Source organism: Mesoplodon mirus (assembly GCF_964341445.2).
Source record: "Mesoplodon mirus genome assembly, chromosome: 6".
In the NCBI taxonomy this organism is placed as follows: domain Eukaryota; kingdom Metazoa; phylum Chordata; class Mammalia; order Artiodactyla; family Ziphiidae; genus Mesoplodon; species Mesoplodon mirus.
Window position 1 is genome coordinate 3,359,830 of NC_138982.1, and position 17,242 is coordinate 3,377,071.

General features: G+C 35.2%; 1 protein-coding gene across 3 annotated transcripts in view; it reads right to left on the reverse strand.

The window, feature by feature from the left end:
* The window catches only part of STAG1 (STAG1 cohesin complex component), a gene marked incomplete at its 3' end in the record, with an annotated part of 433,334 nt that overhangs the window by 125,031 nt on the left and 291,061 nt on the right, over nt 1-17,242 (reverse strand). For all 3 annotated transcript variants that reach the window (XM_082624612.1, XM_082624613.1, XM_082624611.1), the window contains one exon: nt 1,114-1,237. In XM_082624612.1, the coding sequence (XP_082480738.1) occupies nt 1,114-1,237 (124 nt within the window). The remainder of the gene's footprint in view (nt 1-1,113; nt 1,238-17,242) is intronic.

Sequence of the window (17,242 nt, forward strand, 5' to 3'; positions counted from 1 at the left end):
ATAAACTGCTCTGTCTGAGCTGTCTAAAAAAAATCAATCAATCAATCAGTCAATAAGTAAAAAATGCTCCACAGGCTAATAATGGTAATATATAGAAAATAAGCCTTAGACTTTTACCAAAATTACTGTAAAAGTCTAAGAATATAATTGCATTTAAAAAGATAAAATGAAAAAAAAAGATAAAATATCTTCTAATAGGTATGATACTTTTAACAATTCAAATAATGGAACATAACATCTTTTAAAATAAATCATTGTTAAGATTTCTTTTTTGTGTGTGAAAATCTGGCAATTCAAGTTATAGAATGTCAGGTCATTCAATATAAAAATTCCAGCAATTTATCATTCCTATCCTTGGTTATTTAAGGATTACATACTCAGGACTTAATAATGTGAGATTCCTTTTAAGTCAGAGCCTTTTCTAAGAGAGTGGAAGTAGAGACAGATTTTAAGACCAGATATTCTAGAATCCAACAAATCTATTCAACTCTGCTAAAAACATTCTACTATGATATGACCTTAGAGAATTCAAAATAAGAAAGCTTATTTAGTTTCTATATATTAAGAGAAAAAGGAATCTCTTTTGATTCCGAACTAGAAAAAGATTATAAATAGCTTGAGATACTACATTCTCTTAAAATTTAGATGTATCAGGTTGTCAACCTTGCTTTAAGATGGCATTACAACTAAGTAAGACACGGTTTTCACACATATGCTGATGTCTCAAGCTTCATCACGGCCACAAGTAAATAGTATTCAGCTGTATCATCTTAAATTTCCATATTATTATAACTCTTGAGAAAAACCAACCAATGCCATCTTTTTTTTTTTTTTTTGCGGTATGCGGGCCTCTCACTGTTGTGGCCTCTCCCGTTGTGCAGCACAGGCTCCGGACCTGCAGGCTCAGTGGCCATGGCTCACGGGCCCAGCCGCTCCGCAGCATGTGGGATCCTCCCAGACCGGGGCACGAGCCCGCGTCCCCTGCATCGGCAGGTGGACTCTCAACCACTGCGCCACCAGGCAAGCCCCCAATGCCATCTTAGTTCCTAGCCTTCTAGTATTAATATTAGGACAAGTACATCTTCTATGAAAGCTGAGAACAGAGTAACTTACCCTGTCATGAAGAGTCCAGCCAACATATTTTAGGTAACTGTCATTTAGGAAGGCATCACTATACATTTTCATCCATACTCCAATTTCTTCAATACAAATGGCTCTAATCTCAGCAATAGCATCACTAGAGAAGGAAAAACAGAGACAAACCTCTGATTAATACCCAAAGCTAGAAAGTACTTCATACTCATTTTCAGCAAGCAATAGATATCAATATTATCCAAATACTGTTTTTATATCTGCCCTCTCAAAGGTCTCCAACTTGAATATCTTCTATTTTTTATATGGCTTCTATAAAATAAAAACCACCAATACCAAACACACAAAAAAATGCTTCTGGAAATCATCTTATTTTGACTCAACTGCTCTATTTTCAGTGGGCTAGGAAATGACATTTGGAGCTTTCTGAAAGCCTCACAATTATTATGGGATCAATACACATGTTAAAACTTCTGAGGAACCAGAGTATCAACATCCAAATACAGAATAATGGAGAACTCAAAACGTGTTTCTCTAAATAACTGTGACTCTTTCTAAGCTAGTACACATCTAAAGAATTAGAAGAACATAATTTTCATGAACCAAAAAATAGTATCTATGAGGCAAAGTTGTAGCAGCCTGTATTATTTGAAAATGTACAGTAGTTTACAAAACCAAGGCCTTGAAGTAACTGCACAGGGAAGAAGAATAATTCACATTTAGTCACCACAGAACAATCCTGGTGACCACACTATGAAGTGGTAGCAGAACGAACCCCAAAGTCAGGTCTCTGGCTCTGTGCCCAGAAAGCTTTTCACCTCACCATAAGCATCTGCTACAACCCTCCTGGAATTACTTCTACTCTAAAATCTGTGAACGATGAAAAAATACAGTGTTAATATTTTTACCTTATCTTTCAACAGGTTAATAACTCCGGCTAAAAAACCCCCATATTATATAATTAAGATAAATCCTAACTTTCTTTTGTAGGTCTTAAAGGTTTCTGAGTTACCATACATGAATAATTTTTAATTCTCCAATTTACACAAGGTAATCATCTGTCAAGGAGCTTTCCTTAGTTTCTCTTTTGTGATAAAATGAGTGCTAGTATTCTAATATTTAATTCTCTGCTCTAATAAATCTTAGTTCCTTCTAAGTCCATGTCCTTGCTTAAAGAATAAAAATGTGAGAAACTTTCTCTTTCAAAACCATACTACCAATTACAGTCTTTAGTTTTCCTACATTTTTGCTGTTGTTTATACCTTTTTCTCATGGAGAGATTCTATAGCACAGAGGCTAATGATACAGACTTTGGAGCAAGACATCCTGGGTTCAAATCCTGACTCTGCTATGTATTAGCTTCAAGTTATTTCCCTCTTTCTTAGATTTCCTCATCTGTAAAACAGGGATAATAACTGAACCTAGACCTCACAGTGACTGTGAGAATGAACTCACTTAATAAAAGTATCAATAAAATACTTAGAACTGTGCCTGGTACCTACTAAAACTTTCCATCAATGTTCATTATTATAATCTTTTAATTGTCATCATTCTAGACATTCATAGATGATACAATATAAAAGTAGCTTAAAAACTGTGAAAGAGGGCCTCCCTGGTGGCGCAGTGGTTGAGAGTCCGCCTGCCGATGCAGGGGATACGGGTTCGTGCCCCGGTCTGGGAGGATCCCATATGCCGCGGAGCGGCTGGGCCCGTGAGCCACGGCCGCTGGGCCTGCGCGTCCGGAGCCTGTGCTCCGCGGCGGGAGAGGCCACAACAGTGAGAGGCCCGCATACCGCAAAAAGAAAAAAAAAAAAGGAAAAAAAAAAAAAAAACTGTGAAAGAATGTTCCTTGACCTTTAAAATAATGAATGTGAATGGTTCAAGGGTATTTCTTTTTTTCTAAATATGAAAAATTTCAGACATTACAAAGTTATTATGCTTTAACTTCATATATATTGTTTTACATATTTTGAAACTTTACATACATTATATCTTATAGGCTTCCTCTCCAATTAGATTTTTTCACAAACCAGGTTTTGCAGTTTATACACACTGATTCATATAGCTCCAAGTCCAATATATTAACTTTAACTGATGTTCAGTGTTCCTTTCTATAAATAAATTACAAATTACTTATACATTCTCTCAGTGGCAGACATTTAGGTTGTTTCCAAGTTTTTGCTTTTATTAACAATGAATGGCATAAGCATTCTCGTACATGTCTTCTTGTGTAAGCGTTTCCCCTAGGGCAGTGTTTTTCAAACAGTGCATTACTACCTACCAGCACATTATGAAATAAAGTTAGTGAGTGGGGAAAAAAAAGTATTTGGGATAGAAAATACTAAAATGCTTCACATGGGGTAAGGCAAGTAAGTATTTTTTCTTGGAACATCTGTGTACTTGATATAGGACATGGTCAGTCAAGTCTGTGAGACACTGTTGTTATACTTAGAAGTGAAATTTACTGGGTGAGAAGGAATACACATCTTTACCTGAATTAGATATTAACAAATTTCTCCATATAGTGCTTTCATCCCTGCCTGTCACTTGGTATTGTGCTACTATTTTATATAAATGTCTGCTTCTAAGAACAAGTTCATATACTTTGTCTTCTACTGGGCTGTCCAAATTAAAAAAAAAAAAAAAAACCAACAGCAAGAATAAAACAAAATAAAATAGCTCCCGTCCAAAACCAAAACATAACCACAAAATACCCAAATCCCAAAGATCAATTACACTTATTCTCTGCTGAAATACGCTTGTACAAACCAATCAAAAAAATTAAAACAAACAAAACCAGGCTGAGTTTTTTATTACACAAGCTCAGGGAAGTAGGCTAAGGACACAATGAATAGGTATGGTATTTTGATTAAAACTATAGTGACTACTAAGTACAGTAACTCATAATACATAGCTCAATCATTCTTCCATTCATTACCATTGGTATTACCATTACCTCTGGTATTGAGATTATGGGTAGCTGATTCCCAAGGCTAGAGAATATAAAGGCTTAGCTTTATTTCAGTAGGAAAATATTGCTCAAAATCTTTTTTTATAACCATTTCTATGTCTAAGCCTAACCTCTAATACCTTTTTCTCACGCTTATTAGACTGCCAAAAGCTCATGTTCTTGAAACACAGCTCTTCTCTGTAAGCACTGCCAACATTTTGATACAGCTTATCTTCTTGGAATCCCAGTCCTTGTCTACTTCAGATGCTAGTCTGACGCCTCCCACTTTAACTTAAAATTTTTTAAATATCCTTTTTAGATTTACAATTTGACTATGTATGTAAGACAGCCCATTCTACTACTATTAAAAGTCCCTAGGTGATTCTTCTCCTATTTGGGTTTTGGAGCTCTAATCTACTTGGCTTGCTGATACCACCCTATTAATCATTCTCTACATGTAATTATATTATGTAATTACAGACTATACAATAAAATAAGAATTTCTTTGTGGTGGTCTTAAAATGTTCACACATTTTCTGTTACTATTCCCTTTGGTGGAGACACATGATTCTTTTCTTGAATACAGGTGTACTTATTAACTTGTTTCTAATAAATATAATTCAGTGGAAATGATGAATTTTGGCCTCTGAAGCTAGGTCAAAAAAGACATAGTGACTTCTTTGTTCTCTCTCTTGGATCAGTCTCTCTCAGGAAAGCCAACTGCCATGTCTTAAGGACATTCTAGCTGCCTTATAGAGAACTCAATGTGGTGAGGAACTCGGTCTTCTTCCACCAACCATGTGAGTAAAGTCATACGAGAAGCAGCTGCTCCAACCACAGTCAAGCCTTCAAGTGACTGCAGCCTCAACCAAAGTCGTGACTGCAACCTGAGGAGGGAACTTAAGCCAGAACCCCTTAGCTAGGCCACTCCCAAATTCTTGACCCATGGTAACAATGAGATAATGTATACTGTACCAAGTTTTGGGGTAAGTTGTTATATGGCAAAAGAGAACCAATATTCTTAGCTTTACTGTTATTAAAGGCCTTTGCCAATTGAGCCATAACCAATCTTCTATTAGTTTGGTCTACGAATGAGTTCTTTAGTCCAAATAGCTAAACTGCACACATTACATGTCTGTGGTGATTCCTACACTCACAGTGCCCTCATTCCACTCTGATTACCTACAATAATTATTCTTTCAAGCTCTAGTAAACTTTCAGGTTTTCCATGATTCATGGCACATCCTCTTATTACCATAGATAGCTTTCTTCTTGCCTTCTAGGAACTAACATTCTATTTAAGTAAATGAAGTACAAAATGAAAATGCAGTATGTTTCTAAATATTCCGTGGCTTGATTATGATATCTGTCTATCTATCTATCTATCTATCTATCTATCTATTTATGTTGTGGTACGCGGGCCTCTCACTGCTGTGGCCTCTCCCATTGCGGAGCAACAGGCTCCGGACGCACAGGCCCAGCAGCCATGGCCCACGGGCCCAGCCGCTCTGCGGCATGTGGGATCCTCCTGGACCGGAGCATGAACCTGCATCCCCTGCATCGGCAGGTGGACCCTCAACCGCTGTGCCACCAGGGAAGCCCCTACAATATATTTTTTGATATAGATACTTTTCTCATATTTTAGAGATCTTCAGTCTTTGATTTTTATATTACATTTATTTTTAACACCTTAATCTCTATTTCCAAAGGTCTCACTCCATTTAGAAAGATAACGTTTAGCTGCAGGTGTTTGGAAGTTTCTAAAACAAAGATTAAGTAGGGGGCAAAAAAGTTACTAAGACAAGAGGAAATGTATAAAGAAAATCACACGATGAACTAATTTTCATAGTTCTAGTACTGGGGCCTTGAAATGAACAACTAAAGATGAAGTCAGAATACACTTTACTTGAAAACTCAAAGAAAGAAAAAAACTAGAAAAGAATAATTCTGGGGCAATTAATCCTTTGCTGTAGCTCTTTTTTAAAGCATAAAAGAATAATTATGTTCATTTCTATGGAAAACTTACCTAATTTACTGATCCTCAGTTAGTATGCCTTTACTTTAATATCTGGACTTAAGTTTTTGTTTTGAATTAATTTCTTGGCAAATGAAATTCAAATTGTTTTCTGCTACTGAATTTTAATTAAATGTTTTGTGTACTACCCTTATAGATGCTTTCCCAGTAAGGAAGAAGATTAAATTAAAATGACTGATAAATTTCAGAGACTAATTCTTGGTTAACATATATTTTTTGACACAGTTATCTCTCTTACACAAGAAATCTCATGAGAGCTCTAGAGTAAGAAATAATTATGAATGCTAAGAAGGTCCACTCTCTAAATTGTACAACACAATAAATTCATGACTCAACCAATTTTGTCACTAATGTTTGGCTAAAAAAATTTACATTTTCCAAAATAGAACAACTCCTAGAGATTGGGGGGAAAAAAGCCTAAGGGAGAAAGGAACAGCTGAAGGAGTTACTGAAAAGTCATACTATATCCTTTATTAGACTGTGAACAAGAACTTGAGAATAGAGATGATAGCTTGCAGAAAGATGATTAAAATAAATATTATCTTATAGAGTATTAAATGTTAGCAAAGGGCAGTACAAGGAACACAGAAGCATGTAAAATGATGGAGGGAAACAGAAGGGGTCAAGGAAGGCTTCTGAGAGGCAGTAATGTTTGTGTAGACCAAAGAACTGAAACTCTCCTGGTTTGCTTACTAAATCCAAATCTTCCATTGAATTATTTCAGGATGACCAGCATTATTTAAAGTGTGTCAGAAACATAATAAGTTTATGAAATTAAAAATACTTTTCATCTCTTTCATTGCATTATCCATTAGAGAAAATACTGACAATATATACAACAAGGCATTTTATCACTAAGAGTCTCCCACAAAGCAGGTGACATAGCTATCTGCTATCCTGCATTACTCCTTAATATTCTACTATTAACAGCAATTTAGGCATAACATTAAAAACTGAATGTCAAGGATATATTAACTTTCAAAGAAAAATACCTTTAATTTATATTTACATTCTAACTATGAACTTAACCCACAGGTTAAGTCAAGGGTGAAATGTTAGGAAGTAAGAAGATTAAAATAATAGAATGACAGTTTACTCAGAATAAATCATATCATGGTATCATATAAGAATAGCTCTGAAAACATGATTCTGAAATGTTTCACTATTGTATAAAAAGATGAAAGACTCAATGAGAATATAAAAAATATCCATGTTTCATCTTCTCAAAATTGTTGAAATCTTTCCTCTGTTATCACTTCTTTCATTAAATTTGTTAATAATAAGAACCAAACTTTTAAATTCTTTTACTATCACTAAAATAAGTCTTTTTTGATTTTAAGACTTTCTCATGGTCTTTGATGTTTTGTACTTTGACTACAGTAGGTCTATACGTGAAACATTTTCCTTAACCTACTCAACACTCTAATTTTTTTTAATTTGAACATTCCATTTTTTTTTTTTTTTCTGTGGTACGCGGGCCTCCCACTGTTGTGGCCTCTCCCGTTGCGGAGCACAGGCTCTGGACGCGCAGGCTCAGCAGCCATGGCTCACGGGCCCAGCCGCTCCACAGCATGTGGGATCTTTCCGGACCGGGGCACGAACCCGTGTCCCCTGCATCGGCAGGTGGACTCTCAACCACTGCGCCACCAGGGAAGCCCTGAACGTTCCATTTTTTAATCAATTTTGTAAAATTTCAGTTCTCTCATTTTACTACTTTCCAATACTTCTCTCTTTGTTTGAAATCCTATGTAAAGGACTTAAGAGGCCTCTCAAACGATCCCCCATTTTTCAGAAATGTCATTCTATTATCTTCTATGCCTAGGTAAATTCCTCAATATTATATTCTAATTCACTAAGTGTCCCTTCAACAGTCTAAAGTATATTTTCTTCACTAAATATATACCCATTAATATATTTTTCATGTCTGGTATTTTAAAATTGTGTTTTTAAGTCCACTTGTTCATATTATATGCCATTTAATTGTTGAATAAACCAGGTCATTTGATCTATGCAACTTCCCACATTCTGGACTAAAATGATACCATTAGGATTCAGTCAGACAAAATGCTCTTCTATTTTCTATATTTCCTATGGACTAGTACTTAAATCTAACAATTAATTTAATCTTAATTTAATTTTAATTAATTTTTAATTTTTGAAGTTGGGGTGGCAGGAGAGAAAAAGCATTAACTGAAAGTGTCAACTCTCCACAGCACTTCTATTTCTAGTATGTACATGCAGTAACATTTTCCCTTAATCAATAAAGTGGACTAAGTGATACTTCTGGAAAAACCAATGATTGGCATCCATGACATGCTGATCACTTTGGCAGGCAGGTCATACTCTCACATATATTTTCAACCCTCTTTTGAGGAACTGAAATTTTTTTTAAATACATTTATTTATTTACTTATTTATTTAATTTTGGCTGCGTTGGGTCTTCGTTGCTGCACATGGGCTTTCTCTAGTTGCAGCGGGCAAGGGCTACTCTTCGTTGCAGTGTGCAGGATTCTCATTGTGGTGGCTTTTGTTGTTGTGGAGCATGGGCTCTAAGCATGTGGGCTTCAGTAACTGTGCCTCCTGGGCTCTAGAGCACAAGCTCAGCAGTTGTGGCACAAGGGCTTAGTTGCTCCACGGCATGTGGAATCTTCCCAGCCCAGGGCTCGAACCCGTGTCCCCTGCATTGGCAGGCAGATTCTTAACCACTGCACCACCAAGGAAGCCCAGAGGAATTGAAATTTTAATGTATCAAAAGTGAGCTATGACAGATTCAATACTAGTATGCAAGGTCTGATTAAATTAAAAAATCAATAAGGTAACAGTAGGAAATTAAAGAATTGTTGCTTTTATGAGAATAATAGGTTGAAAATTTTGGCAAGACTCAGAAAGGGTGGGTCACTGAAATGAAATAAAGGCTATGTTATTTTGGTGTTGAATATGAGGTAAAATCATAAAAAATGATATGGATTCTGCATTCAAAATTGTGTGGCTGAGCCAAGATGGACAGGATTTATGCTTCTTCCTCTTGAAAAAACTAAAAAAACTGCATAAAATACATAAAATAATACTTTCTAGGTGTTGGATATCAGGCAGAGCAGGGCAGTGGTATAGGCAGGGGAACCTATACAGAGCCTGGGTATTTCCCTGAGTTGAGGAAAAGGAGCTGGGACTCTAGAGGACAAGGTGGTTAGATTTTACAAGGCACAGTACCAGAGATGCACAGAGAGAGTGAGCTCTGGGCATCTGCAGAAAGACCCTATCAACTCTTCAGCTGAGTATAAAGAGCATGTACATGTGAACAAATCAGGCAATGCTGGGGAAAGAATGGAAAGAGCAGAGAGGGCAACCTCTGGAGCAAACATAGGGCTTGGAATACTTTGTGTTCTAGTGAGCCAGAGCAGAAAAACCTTGTAATTCACAGGGCATCAAGAAAAGTACAAAGAATGGTTTTATCTTAGTATCTGGGTAAAGTTAACCTTAGACTAAACGCTGCCCTGGTCCACTTAACAAACCTTAAAAAAAGTCTTGAAAAGATCAAACATTAATTATGTCCTAGAGAAAAGTGGATGAATTTCTTAAGAATATATTGTCTGGTACCCAACAAAACAAAACCCACAGTGGTTGGCACCTAATAAAAATTGCCAGGCACTCGAAGAAGAAAATGACCCATAATAAGGGGAAAAATTAACCAAAACAAACAGAATCAGAAATGACACAGATGAAACAGAACATTAAAAGTTACAACAAAATACATATATTCAAGAGGCTTGAGGAGAGCCTGGATGTAATAAAACAAAAATGAAGAAAATGATCCTGAAGAACATCATGACAAAATTGGTTAAACTAGTTACAAAAAAAAAAAAAAATTAAATGCAACCAGAGCAAAAGATAAATTAACTACAAAGGACACAAGATAAGAATGACACAGCAGTTCTAGTTGGAAACAAGCCAAACCAGAGATAATGGATCAATTCCTTTAAAAGACTGATAAAAAATAAAGGTCAACCTACAATTCTATACTAAGAGAAAACACCTTTCTTCCCGTCCCCCCAAATAACTCAAAATACAAAAACAATGTTTTTAGTTGCCTGGAAATAGATTCAAAATGTTGAGAAGCATTTACTCATAAAAAGCTGATGAAATTTGGGCCAAAAACAGCAAAAATCTATGACATTATTGAATGGACATAACCCCTTCAAACACCCTAAAACTCAGAGCAGCAGATGTAGTGGAGGTAGCAGGATTGGGAATGCCCATGAAAACCACGGTTTTGAGCTGAGGAAGCTGACTTGATTGGTAGCAACATGCTAAATACCAACACCCAGGGAAGATTTCAATAAAAGAGCAAACTCTGTAACAAATGAATGGGGAAATAGCAGAGTTCTGCTAGCCTAAAGCTACAGTCCAGGAGAGATAAATTCCCGAGATTAAGTCCAAGTAAATTATTCAAAAACAAAATCCCCAACAACACGACAAACTTCAGGGGAAAAAAAAATCAGAACCCAAATTTGCTAAGATATATTTTGTAAAATGCACAGTTTTTAACAGAAGATTATATGATGTACAAAGAAAAAGGGAAGTAATACCTATACTTGGAAACTGAAACAGTCTAAAGAAACTGTCTCTGAGTGGGCCCAGCTGTTAAATTTAGCAACGATTTTAAAGCAGATCCAATAAATATAATCAGATTATATTGAAAGATGCTATATTCAAAGAACTAGATGAGAACATGACAAGGCCTCAACCAACAGTGGATTATGATAAAGAAACAGCAAGTATAAAAATAGGACCAACTGAAAAGTACAATAACAGAAATAAAAAACTCACCATATGGTTTCAGCAGCATATTTGAGTTGACAGAAAAAAAACACTGAACCTGAAGATAGGTAAACAGAAATTACCCAAAGAATAGAGATGAAAAACACTGAGGAAGGAAAAACGAGAGAGAGAGAGAGAGAGAGAGAGAGAGAGAGAGAGAGCGCGCGCGCGTGAGAGCATGCACATGCATGTAAGCTCCAAAAGCCTAGGAAACAATATCATGTATACCAGTATATGTGTGAAAGGAGTCCAAACAAAGAGAAATGGGTAAAAAATATTTGAAGAATCATCGGCTAAAAGCTTATGAAATTTGATGAAAAACATGACTCTACAGATCCAAGAAGGTCAACAAAATCTTAGTAGGATGAACACAAAGAGGTCCATATCCAAACACAGAAGCAAACTGTGGAAAGCCAAAGAAAAATGGGGAAAAAAAGAAGAAAAGAAAATAAAAGCTACAAAAAAAGTGACTCACAAATGTACAGGAGAACAGCAAGATTAACAACTAATTTTTTACTCAGAGACAATGAAGTCCAGTAGGTGGTAGAAAGGCACTAAAAGTGTTAAAGGAAAATAAAACTGTCCATCAAGAATTCTATATCTAGCAAAACTATCTTTCAGTAATTTTTTTTTTTTTTTTTTTTTTTTTTTTTTTGTGTGTGGTACGCAGGCCTCTCACTGTTGTGGCCTCTCCTGTTGTGGAGCACAGGCTCCGGACGCGCAGGCTCAGCGGCCGTGGCTCACGGGCCCAGCCGCTCCGCTGGCATGTGGGATCCTCCCAGACCGGGGCACGAACCCCCGTCCCCTGCATTGGTAGGCGGACTCTCAACCACTGCGCCACCGGGGAGGCCCAAAACTATCTTTCAAATATGGAAGATGAAATAATGACATTTCCAGATAAACAAAGACTGCTAGGACACTTGCCTTATAAGAAACTGTAAAGAAAGTCCTTCAAACTGAAAGGAAATAACTCTATACAATAACTCAAATTCATAGAAGAAAATGAAGAATGCTGGAAATGTTAACAACAGGGTAAAAAGAGAAGATAGCATGAATACTTCTTTGTTTAATTTCATTGAAAATCTTAAGATTGTATATACTGATAATAGTTAAAATGGTAATGTTGGGGTAATACCAAATAGAGATAAAAGATATTTGACAATAATAGTATAAAGGAAGAACAAGAAAATGGGGCTATACTGGAGCAAAGATGCTACATTTATGTGAAATTAGTCATGCTAATGAGATGTAGTTTCTGTAGCAACCATAAAGAAAAGAACAGAGATTGTTCAATGGATAAAAACACAAGATCCAACTCTAGGCTGTCTATAAGAGATATATTTCATATTCAAAGACACAAACAGTGGAAGGATGATGAAAGATACATCATACAAAAAGTACCCATAAAAGAACCAGAGATATATTATTATCAGGCAAAGAAGTCTTTGAGACAAAAAAAAAAAAAGTCAAACTAAAAAAGGACATTTCATAATGATAAAAAGGTTTACAGGAAGATGTAACAAAACAGCAGAATATATCCTTTTTTTATGCACATGTAGTATTTTTTTTGGATAATCCAACTGATTAAGAAAAACAAGGCCCATAAAGTATAAAATGATTCAAATATCAATACCTGAAAGTGTGTTTACTAACAACAATGCAATTAAACTAGAAATTAAGAAGAGAAATTAATTTGGAAAACCTCCAAATATTTCAAAATTAAACAAGAAAACTTAACAACCCATGAGTTGAAGAAGAAATCACAAATAAAATAAGGAAATTTTTAGTTCTGAATAAAATTTAAAATACAACATATTTGTTGTATAAAAAGTCATGGTATGTCACTAAAGCAGTACTTTGAGGGAAATTTATAGCTTAGCATGCCAGATAAGAAAGGAAGAAGGCTATACAAATCAACAATCTACATTAGGAAACTAAAAGATGACAAGTAAATTAAAACTAAAGCAATCACATGGAAGGAAATATTAAGGTTGAAGCAAAAATCAATGAAATAAAAAAAATACATAAATAAAGTCAATGAAAGCAAAAGTTTATTCTTTGAAAAGATCAATATAACTGATAAACCTTTAGCTAGGCTGACTGACCAACACAAAAAAGAGAGAAGATACAAATTACAAAATCAAGAATGAGTAAGGAGACATCCCACAGAAATAAAAATGATTATAAAGAAATATCATAAATAACATTATACAACCAAATGTGCACTATGCATGAAATAAAGTATTGTCTGAAAGAGACAAATTACCATAAAGAATCAACAAGGAATAGAAAATTTGGACAGATCTATAATAAGTTTAATTAGTAAATGAAAGTCTTCACACAAAGGAAAACCTAGGCTTAAAGGACTTCCATGGTGAATTCTATCAAATTAATAAAACAAGACAAAACCAAAAAAAACAATCTTCCATAAACTGTTTTAGAAAATAGAGCAGGAGGGAACATTTTCCAGTTCTCTGAGGCTAGTAAGCATATTAATACCCCTTATGAAAGTAGACACAAAAATCCCTAACAAAATATTAGCAAACTAAATCCAGTAGCATAGAAAAAACATTATATACCATGACCATGTGGAATTTTCCCAGATTGCAAGATTGGTCTAATATCTGAAAATGAATGAATATAACACCTTATATCAATTTTAAAAGCCTGTATTTTTATCTCAACTGAAGCAGAAAAAATGAAATCAAACAATCAATCACAATAAAAACACCTAACAAAACCAGGTTAGAAGGGAATCTCCTCATCCTACTGAAGGGTATCAACATAAAAAAACTTACATTATACTTAATTTTAAAGACTAATTATTTTCCCATTAAGATCAGGAATAAAAGTAAAGCTGTCCTCTCTCACCACTTTTACTCAGTATTGTACTGGAGATTCTATTCAGTACAATAGGCCAATAAAAAAAATTAAAAGTGCCTTTGTTCACAAATGGCATAATCCTTTATGTAGAAAATTCTAAAGAAGCTACAAAAACAAAACCCCCAAACTACAGAACTAATGAAAGTATTTTATAATTTTGCAGTAATAAAATAATTATATTTTACATATTAATAAGGAAGAGTCTACAACAAAAATTAAGGACACAATTCCCATTATAACAAAATACACATGAAAACAAAAATAAATTTAACAAAAGTAGTATAAGATGTACACTGAAATAATAAAAATGGCTAAGAGAAACTAAAGAATATCTAAATAAATGGAGATACAACCTATATTCACAGAATGGAAAATTCAATATAATGAGGAAGGAAATTCTCTCCAAATTCGTATACTGATTTATTATATTCTCTATCAAAATTCCAGCAAGATTTTGTGCAAAAATTGACAATCTGATTATAGAATTTATATAGAAATGTAAAGGATCTATAATAGCCATAACAATTTTGAAAAACAAAGTAAAAGGACATAACACTACCTAATTTTAAAAACTTACTCTAAAAGAAAAATACTGTATGCTCTCACTTATATGTAGACTCTAAAAAAGCTAAACTAATAGAGAGTAGAAATGTGGTCACCAGATGCTGGGGTGGGGGAAACTAGGGAGATGTTGGTCAAAGAGTACAAACTTCTATTTATAAGATAAATAAGTTCTAGGGACCTAATGTACACCATGGTGACTACAGTTAACAGTACTGTAGTACACAGTTGAAAGTTGCTAAGGGAGTAATTCTTAAATGTTATCACCACCTAAATTAAAAAAGGTAATTACTTGAGATGATGGAGGTATTAACTAACCTTATTGTGATAATCATTTCACAATATATTATGTTTCAAAGGATCTTGTTGTACACCTTAAACATACATATGTTATATGTCAATTACATCTCAACAAAGCTTTTAAAAAACACCTTAAAAGTACTGTAATCAATACAGCTGGTAAGGGTTTAAGGACAAATTAGGAAATCCAGAAATAAAACTTTGCATTCATGGTCATTTGATTCCCAAGAAAAGTGCCAAAGGAATTCAGCTGAAGAACAGCCTTTCATCAATAGTGCTTGTAAAAATGAATATCTATATGCAAAAAGTGTCCTTATATTGCACCATAAACAAAAATTAACTTTAAAAAAATCATTCATATAAATTAACTTAAATTATTAAATGAATAAACTTGTAGAATAAAACACAGAAGAACAGTTTGGGTTAGGAAAAATGTTCACAGATATGACATCAAAAGCATGACCATAGAAGAAAAATTGATAAATTACCGCATTCAAATTGAAAACTTTTGTTCTTCAAAAGGTATCATTAAGAAAATGAAAGGAAAGCCACAGGCTGGGGAAAAATATGAAAATCATTTATGTGATAATGCACCTGTATCAAGAATACAAAAAGTACTTCTATAAAATCCCTCTTGATAATTGTTAGAATAAAAAGACAGACAAACAGTATGGATAGAAAAGACTTCAACAATAACCATCAACCAAGTCTGACATAATTGACATAAAAACAAAACCATGATACATACTCTTTTCCCATGCAAATAAAAAATTTATCAAGATAGAACATACTGTGGGCCATAAAACAAATATCAATAAACTTAAAAGCATTCAAGTCACATAAAGTATGTTCTCTGACTAGAATGAACTTAAGTTAGGAGACAATAACAGAAAGTTTTGAGATATGTGAAAATACATACCAAACTTCTAAATAATCCATGACCCAAAGAAACAAGTCCAGATGGAAATTAGAAAGCATTCTGAACTAAATGAAAATGGAAACACAACATATCCAAATTTAGGGGATACAGCTATAGCATGGCTAAGAAAGAAATTTATAGGCGTAAAAATTAATAGAGGAAAAAAAAGTAAGGCCTTATATCAGTGATCTCCATTTCCCCCCTGAGAAACTAAAGGGCAGAGAAAGGAAACCCAAAGAAAGCAGAAGAAGGAAAATAATAAGGAAAAGAACAGTAATCAAGTAAAACAGAAAACAGAAAAATAGAAGTACAATTAACCAAAATCTCATTTTCTAAGAAAATATAAATATAATTGATTAGCTCTAGACAGACTGATATGTGAGAGATGAAACCACCAATACTATGAACAACTTTATGCTGATATTTCTTGAATATACTTCAACAACTTAGATGAATCTATCACTTTTTTTAAGACAAAGTGAACAGTCTTATATCTACTAAAGAAATTTAATTTGTAGTTGTAAACATCCTTACAAAGAAAACTCTAGAACCCAATGGTTTAACTCCTATCAGAGGAAGCAATAATACCAGTTTTATTCAACTGTTCCAGAAAATTAAAAAGGAGAGACTACATCACAACTCATTCTACAAAGCCAGCATCACACTGGTACCAAAAGCAGTCAGAGACACTCGGTAAAATAAACGTTATAGATATATATCCCTCTTAACACAGATACAAAAATTCCTAGGGCAATTTCAGCAAATGATATCCAAGAAGATAAAAAAAGAATAATAGAGAGAGGAGTGGCCAAGATGAAGGAGTAGAAAGATGCTAAACTCACCTCCTCTCACGAGCACACCAAAATCACAGTAATTTTCAGAACAATCATCAATTGTTGTAAGATGTAACTTACATCGCTGAACATTGTAGCTTACCAGAAAAGATTTTGTACAACAAAAGACATAAAGAAGGAACCACAACAAGACCAGCAGGAGGGGCAGACTCGCAATATAATCAAATCCCATACCCGGGTGGGCAACCCACATACCAGAGAAAAATTGTATTGTAAAGGTCCTCTCACAAGAGTGAGAGTTATGAGCCCTACATCAGGCTGTCTAGGTTGGGGGTCCACTACTGGGAAGAGAAGCCCCCAGAGCATTTGGCTTTGAAGACCAGGAGGGCTTGATTACAGGAGGTCCACAGACTGGGGAAAATAAAGACTTCACTCTTAAAGGGTGCATACAAAATCTCACGTGCACTGGGGCAAAGGGCAAAAGCAGTTATTTGATAGGAGCCTGGGCCAGACCTACCTGCTGGTCTTGGAGGGTCTCCTGTGGAGGTGGGGGGGGGCAGCTGTGGCTCACCCTGGGGACATAGACACTGGTGATAGGCATATCAGGGAGTATTCATTTGCATGAATGCTTGGGGAGGCTAACATCTGGCTTCGGGCATCAGCACAAGAGCTGGCTCCATCCAATAGCCTATAGGCTCCAGTGCTGGGATGCCTCAGGCCAAAAACCGAACTGGATGGGGACACATCCCCAACTATCACCAGACAGGATTCCTAAGACTTCCTGAGCCAACATCCACCTAAAGACAGGCCTCTAGACAAGGCCCTGGCCATCAGAGGGCCAAACCCCAGCTCTACCTCTCCCACTAGGAAGCCTGCACAAGCCTCCAGAC